The 6,872-nt window shown below is 59.3% G+C and overlaps 2 protein-coding genes across 5 annotated transcripts; both read left to right on the top strand.

The window, feature by feature from the left end:
• Positions 1–6: 6 nt before the first annotated feature.
• RPL27 (ribosomal protein L27) lies at positions 7–2,092 on the top strand. The gene is made up of 4 exons (XM_026071234.1): positions 7–125; positions 209–378; positions 970–1,080; positions 2,002–2,092. The coding sequence occupies exons 1-4, from the start codon at positions 45–47 to the stop codon at positions 2,048–2,050; spliced, it is 411 nt and encodes a 136-aa protein (XP_025927019.1). The 5' UTR covers positions 7–44; the 3' UTR covers positions 2,051–2,092.
• Positions 2,093–2,773: 681 nt separating this feature from the next.
• On the top strand, positions 2,774–6,544 carry IFI35 (interferon induced protein 35). Of its 4 annotated transcripts, none has more exons than XM_026071310.1 (10): positions 2,774–2,830; positions 3,113–3,144; positions 3,362–3,457; positions 3,930–4,088; positions 4,453–4,566; positions 4,905–5,049; positions 5,279–5,358; positions 5,501–5,690; positions 5,874–5,980; positions 6,252–6,544. In XM_026071310.1, exons 2-10 carry the CDS (start codon positions 3,130–3,132, stop codon positions 6,441–6,443), a joined length of 1,098 nt encoding a protein of 365 aa, XP_025927095.1. In that variant the 5' UTR covers positions 2,774–2,830; positions 3,113–3,129; the 3' UTR covers positions 6,444–6,544. The 4 variants fall into 4 exon arrangements, with proteins under 4 accessions (XP_025927095.1, XP_025927092.1, XP_025927093.1 ...); XM_026071307.1 differs by having other exon boundaries at positions 5,279–5,403; XM_026071308.1 differs by having other exon boundaries at positions 2,817–2,885; positions 5,279–5,403.
• Positions 6,545–6,872: the final 328 nt, after the last annotated feature.

Raw genomic sequence — 6,872 nt, 5'->3', positions numbered from 1 at the left:
CCTGTCCTGTCCTGTCCTGACTGCGGCGTGCTGTCCCCGCAGAGATGGGGAAGTTCATGAAGCCGGGGAAGGTGGTGCTGGTGCTGGCCGGCCGCTACTCGGGGCGTAAGGCCGTCATCGTGAAGGTGAGTGCGGGCCGGGCGCCGCGGGGCAGCCCGGGGCGGCTCCTGGCCGAGCGGCGGCCCGTGACCGTCGCGCTGTGTTGCAGAACATTGACGACGGCACCTCGGACCGGCCCTACAGCCACGCGCTGGTGGCCGGCATCGACCGCTACCCGCGCAAGGTGACCGCCGCTATGGGCAAGAAGAAGATCGCCAAGAGGTCCAAGATCAAGTCGTTCGTGAAGGTGTACAACTACAACCACCTGATGCCCACCAGGTGAGCGCAGTCACGGGAGAGCTGCCAGCGGGGTGGGCACCTGAGCTGCTGGTGCCGCCCCTAAAGAATGAATGTGGGGCGCACGTTCTGCAAAAACCTGGTTTTGTTCGGTGGTGGTAGGCTTGAGGGATGGCAAAACGGGAGTGAAGTATTCATGCACTTCAAGTGGTTAATGCAGCCGGCTTTTACTGCAGCCACATTTGCTTTCCATTGACTTGATCATGGAACCTCAGCAGGTGAACTACTGAAACAGTTGTGAGAACTTGATGGTTGTAACAGAGCTGTCATGACCCAGTAAGCTTGCTTTTTCCTTTTTACTTGCAGCTTCTGCTGTTACGTGCTGCTAAGTACAAAATGCGGGACACTTGCTTGTCTTCTGTCAAGAATGCACCTTTTTCCTTTATATATTGAATTAAATGTTTCTGGATGCTTCAGTGGTCTGGTGCTTTCCTGAAATAGGAAAATTTGAAATGCTGTAGTTTCTTAATCTGGCACTAGTTTGTGCATTTGACAGGCTTCAGTTGTTCATTGTGTTCTTGTCCTTACACCAGATGCCTTGATTGTTTCCAACCTTGCTACTCTCTTCCCCAGGTATTCTGTTGATATCCCTCTGGACAAAACAGTTGTCAACAAAGATGTGTTCAGGGACCCTGCACTAAAACGCAAAGCAAGGCGTGAAGCTAAGGTGAAATTTGAGGAAAGGTGAGTTGTCAGCTTGTCTTTTCAGTGGCAACAGTGCTCATTCCTTGCTTTAGGACTCGTGATCCTGGTTGAATTCCAGGGTGGACACCTCTGTCCCAACTTCCCTGAGTACATTTTGTTGGGTATCTGAGTTCTTTGTACATCTTGCACTTGTTTACACAACTGTCCCCTCAAGAAACTAGACCCTGTGGGCTGAAAGGCTGTGCGTTTCACTGAGATTGGGGTGCTTTATAACAGCAGTGCACTTGTGTAGGCATCTATGCCTATGCTGCAGCCTCATGGGGCTCTTCAGGTGCCAGATGATTTCTTGCCATCTTATTGCCTTGAATTCATTGGGTATCTGTCGCTGGCTTTAGTGCAATGGGACAGCACTGATGCTTTGCCCAGAAGTGTTTGTGGTTAATGTCTTTGCTCCTCAGCAGTCAGTTTGGAAACTCCTTCAGTAAAAGGAGCTGTGCCACCCCAGCAAAAAGCAGGGCTCTGCTGCTGACAGCGCAGGAGTGCTCTGTGCAGGGAGCTGCATGTTTTAAAGCACATATGCACTGAACATCTCTGCCCGTAAACGTAGGCTGTTTTTTCTCAGTGCAGCTTCTGATGGGTGTGCTCCTAATAAAAATGCATATGAAACTGCAGTATGCTTTTGTACTATTTCTTGGTGTGGAATCTCCTGTAGTTTGGGTGTCCTTCATGTGAAGGCTTGGTGAGAAAATCTGGAAGCTGCTATTAACTGCCACTGGGCCTTTCACCGGTGGTTTAACTGTCAAATGGGGATGAAGAGATGAGGTGAACTACTTCTGGGTAATCGGAGCACTGATTATGCCTGTGTGGGAGGATATGGATGGATAAGTGAATGTTTTGGGCTGTTCCCTTTTTGCCTGTTGGTATAGAGTGTCCTCTAATGCTCATACTCCTCTTTTTCAGATACAAGACTGGCAAGAATAAGTGGTTCTTCCAGAAGCTACGATTCTAAACTTGTATCAAGGCTGCATCAATAAATGTTTACTAAAAAACATTTTGTTGCTTGTATAAAAAACATTGCTAGGCATTTTTCTTGGTGATAAAGACTTTCTTGCTTTGTGTTTCCTTCAATTAGCTGCAAAGCAATTGCAGTCCAGGCAGGTTTAAAAGAATTTCATGGAGCATTATATGACCTGAAATAGGGGTGGAACATGTCTCTCTGGGACTGTCCTAAGGCTTTCACTGCTTTGCAGAGGAGCAAGAGACAATTGTTTGCCCTTTCTGGTGCTGAAGTATGGTGGTTTTACTGTTACTGCTACTTTTATTCCTGTCAGTATTTAAAAATCTCCCCTTGGAGAAGGGGGATGTGAGATTGAAGGGTTAATTCCAGATGTTCATTCCTCCTGGTTCTGGTCCTCTGGGAAAGAGAGGGGCTTGTGCAGTGCATGTGGGCTGTTAAATTGTTGTTACCTGTGTGAATGTTCTATCTCTGGTTAGCGGCAGTGGTGGAGCCGCACGTGCGAGGCAGGCGAGCGCGTTGGGGGCAGGAGGGGAAAGGCGAGACTGACCGAAGGGGGTTTGTTTGGCCGAAGTTGTGCTGCGCTGCAGGACGCGGAGCTCGGGAGCAGCCTCGGCCCCCGGCAGCGCCCCTGCGCCCGGCCCGGGTGGCGCTCGCGGCCCGCGGGTCCCAGCAGCACCGGGGGCGGCGGGGCCGGAGGCGGAGCCGCGGCGGAAGCGAAAGCGAAACGGGGCCGAGCGGAGCTACGGGCCGGGAGGCGGCCGCGCCGGGCGGGTGGGTGCCCGGAGGCAGCGGGGTGTCCCGGGCCAGCGGGCGCCAGGAGCCGCGGGTGGGCTGGGGCGCCGGGCTGGGATGCCGGGCTGTCCCTGGAGCACAGGAGCCCCGGGGGAGGGGGGGGGCGGGGTGCTGTGCGGAGGCGCTGGGCTGCCCTCGAGCACAGGAGCTGCGGGCGCGCAGGGCTGCTGCGGGGAGTAGCATGGGGGCAGCTGGGTGCTCCCCAGGGTGGTGGGTGCCAGCGGTGCTGCAGGCTGACATGCCAACGTTTTCCTTCCTCAGGCCCAGGCACTGCAGGAATGGACCTGAAGGAGGTAGCCCAAGCTCGCTGCACAGCCTGCGAACGCGGCATCGAGCCCCTGGGGGCTGTGGGGTGGGATGAGGGTGCTCTCGGGGCAGGGTGCGGGGTCCTTCACGGCAGTGCTGAGAGGGAGCCCCGAGCGCGACGGGGGGCTGCTGCGGCATGCAGACGGGATGTTCTGGGGAGCGGCGGGTGTTGGGGCAGGGCTGCTAACCCCTCTCGGCCCTCAGGAGTCCTTCATCCAGCTGTCCATGCCTGCGGAAGCAGAGAACAGCCTCCTGGAGATGACCCCGGAGCGAGTCCGGCAGGAGATCGAGCGTTACAAGGTACGCCGGTTGCAAACCCCCACGCCTTTCCAAGGCTGGAGCTGCCACGCTTCCTGAGCCAGCCTCTTCCAGCACTTTGCTATCAGCATCAGCCCCAAAGCCTCCCACTTTATCTCCTCATATGGCCATGGCAGCTGTCCTGCCCCAGTGAATGTGGCAAGCAGAATATTCCCATCATCTTGGTGGTGGCTTTTCACATGTTATCCTACCTCCTTGCAAGCTCTCTGCATTTGGACTCTGACAGATTTCTGTTTTTTGTTTTTTTTCCCCCCTTGGACTGTGAGCTATCTGCTCTGCTCCTGTATGAGCTGGAGGTGGTGGTGGGGTGTACATCCATGGTTACCTGTCCTGGAGTCTGGGGCTCCACTTGGGGGGCAGCCTGCCTCCCTCCCAACCAAGCGGTATGGGCTGGGGTTGGACACAGCCGCTCGTGTCTGCAGGGCATCTCACTCTGTCTGATGGTACATCTCAGGAGCTTTGCAGTGCTCTGGAGCAAGACTGCGTGGAGCTACAAACAGCCAAGGAAGCTGCAGAGCAGAGGACACGGGAGCTGTGGAAAGAGGGAGAATACTTTCATAAGCATCTTGAGCAACAAATGTCTGTGAGCAGGGTCTGTGTGGCATCCTGCCAGGTCAGTAGTTGGAGGATTTGTCTGGGGCTTGGAAAAGTGGCAGGGGATGGCCCGGCCACATCACTCACCTCACTGCTCTAAGATAACTTTGCTCTGAACCATGTGGAGGTCTCACGGACCATCACAACAGGCTTGTGCTGAGCAATGGGCCTGCGCTGCGSTGGGTGGGAGGAATGGCCGTGGTCAGGAGCAAGGAGCAGTGGCAGGGCTGCAGTGGTCCGGAGCAGGAGTAAGGGATGTATGGGTGGGGGACACACATCAAAGAGCAGTGCTCTGCTTCGATCAGGAGTAATGCTGATCAGGGGTAACCCCCTCGCTTCCCTCCCGATGGTTCCCTTAGTGCTCGTCGTGTCTTTCCTTCCAGGAGACCATTCATTTAGCAAAGGAGGAGAGGAGCAGACTGAGGCAGGAGAAGCAGATGCTGGAAAAGAGACTGGAACAAGTGAAGAGGAGGGGCCTCGCGGAGGATTTGGCGACAGTAATTTGGGGGTGGGGGGGACACACCTGACTCTTCGCACACGGCCGCTCGTGTCTGCTCTCAAGGGAGGCAGCCTGGCTGAGCGCGGCAGCTGGCAGGGCCGCAGGTGACCACAGCTGGGCAGGGGGACGACTGGCCCAGCTCCTATGAGCAGGTGGGATCAAAGTGCCAGGTGGCTTTGGGACCCTGGGCACTGCCAAATCCTAGGAGAGCCTCTGCTAAGAGTCTCCAGCTGTTTTTTCTGAGCCATGAGCTTGTTTCTCGTCGGCGTCTTGGCAGGGACAGGCCCTGTGCAGGGTCAGGTCACCTCCAGGCGCTCTCTGTGTATTCTGCCCTAGCTGCTGCCTTCCCTGCCAGAGAGGAAAATGGTGTTTAAGGGCCAGGTGACGGACAAGGAGGACGTGAGCACGCTGACGCTGACACCGCTGATCCACTACCCGCTGCCGGGTGGCTCAGCCCTCATTACCTTCGAGAAGCCAGAGGGTAAGAGCTGGAGAGCGGCGCTGCCACCGGCAGGTGCCCGGGTCCGCGGGGCCTGCCCTGCATCCCTCCTGGGCTGGCCTTGCGGCTCGCCCAGCCCCGGCCCCGGCGCGAGCGCCACGGCCCCCTGCACGCACGGGCACGGCTGGGCCCCTCTCCAACGCTTTATCTGCCCCGTGTCCTGTCCCGCTGCTCGCTGATCCCGGCACCGCGGGGCTTCCCCGGTTTGCAGTGGCCCAGAGGATCATGGAGCTGAAGGAGCACGTCGTGGAGCTGAGCCACGGGGAGGAGCTGGACAAGTGCCGAGTGCAGGTGCGGGCAGAGCCAGTGGAGCTGCTGCTGCCCTCGGCCCTGGAGGTACGGCCTGCGCTGCCCGGCTCTGCRTGGCCCCACGCTGCCCCGGCTGGCACGCACCCCCTGCCAGCGCGCCGACTGGCCCGTGCCCCCCCTGCAGATCAGCCTGAGCCGGAGCTGCCGGCGGATCCTGGTGTCTGGCCTGCCCAGCCTGGGCATCCCCGAGGAGACGCTGCTGGACAAGCTGGAGCTCTTCTTCAGCAAGACGAAGAATGGAGGTGGTGAGGTGGAGACCTTGGAGTTCCTGGATGACACCAGCCAGGTGATGCTGAGCTTCGTGCAGGATGGAGGTGCGTGGGGTGCGCCGGGCCACCAGCAAGGGGGGATCCAGCCAGCTCTGGGGGCCATGCATGTCAGGGGACGGGCACAGGAGAGCGAGCTGGGGCCGGTCTCGGGATCTGTGCCGGGAACTTAACCTCTGCCGGAGCTCAGCAGTGGCCGGGGCACCTCAGGGCTTTCCTCTCCTCCTGCAGTGGCGGAGCAGCTAATAGCTAGAGGATGTGTCCAGTTCCCTATCAGGAAAGCAAAATATGAGATCAAAATATCGCCCTACGTGAGCGGAGACATCACCAGTCTGCAGGTAAGGACACAAGCCCTGGAGCTAAACAGCACCCTGCCAGCTCAGAGCGAGCCCAGCAGGGGCTGGGGGCTCCCGAAGGTCTTTCCACCCCCCTGGCCCATCAGCAGCAAGCCGGAGGTTGCTGGTGGCCKCAGCCCTGCGCTCCCTGAAATCGGAGTAGTTTCCAAACCCTCTCCAGAAAACGCCCCAGGAAAGGGAACTTTTTCTCTGTGTGACGCTTTGCGCACGTGGTGCAAGGCCTGGTGCAGCTCCCCTCCTCTGCCCTTGCCAGCTCCGGCCGTCCCGCTGCGCCAGGACCGTTCTTCTCTCGGGGATCCCGGATGTGCTGGATGAAGAGCTCACGAGGGACGCCCTGGAGATTCACTTCCAGAAGAGCAGCCGCGGCGGGGGAGAGGTGGATGCCCTCAGCTACGTCCCGGAGGGGCGACAGGCCGTGGCCGTGTTCAGGGAAGACGTGGGCTAGCCCTCGCCAACGCCGCCTGGGAGGACCCCGGCTGCCGGCCGCTGCCGTGCCGCGGTTGCTGGCCCCTGGGCCCCGTGCGGGAATAAAGCTCTTGCAGGGCAGCTCGGTGTGGCGGCTGTGCGGGCTGGGCGGGCGGCCGGGGCGCTGCGCGGGGCAGGTGGGCGGCCGGGACCCCGTGAGCGGGGCCGGGGATTGGGGCCGCGGGAGCGTGGGCAGAGCCGGCCCCATGCGGGCGAGGGGCRGCGGGGAGCTGCGGGGGTCGGGAGACCCCCGGGCACCGGGTCGGGCCAGCCGGGCCCCACGGCCCTTGCTCAGCCGTGCCCGTGGGGCCCCTGCCGGGACACGGAGCCGTGCGGAGCCGAGCGGAGCTGAGCGGAGCTAAGGTGAGCGGAGCTGTGCTGTGCTGTGCTGAGGTGAGGTGAGGTGAGC

This window comes from Apteryx rowi, unplaced genomic scaffold (genome assembly GCF_003343035.1).
Source record: "Apteryx rowi isolate R43461 unplaced genomic scaffold, aptRow1 scaffold_323, whole genome shotgun sequence".
Lineage (NCBI taxonomy): Eukaryota > Metazoa > Chordata > Aves > Apterygiformes > Apterygidae > Apteryx > Apteryx rowi.
The sequence above is the reverse complement of the archived record's forward strand: the minus strand, read 5'-3'. Positions and strand labels throughout refer to the sequence as shown.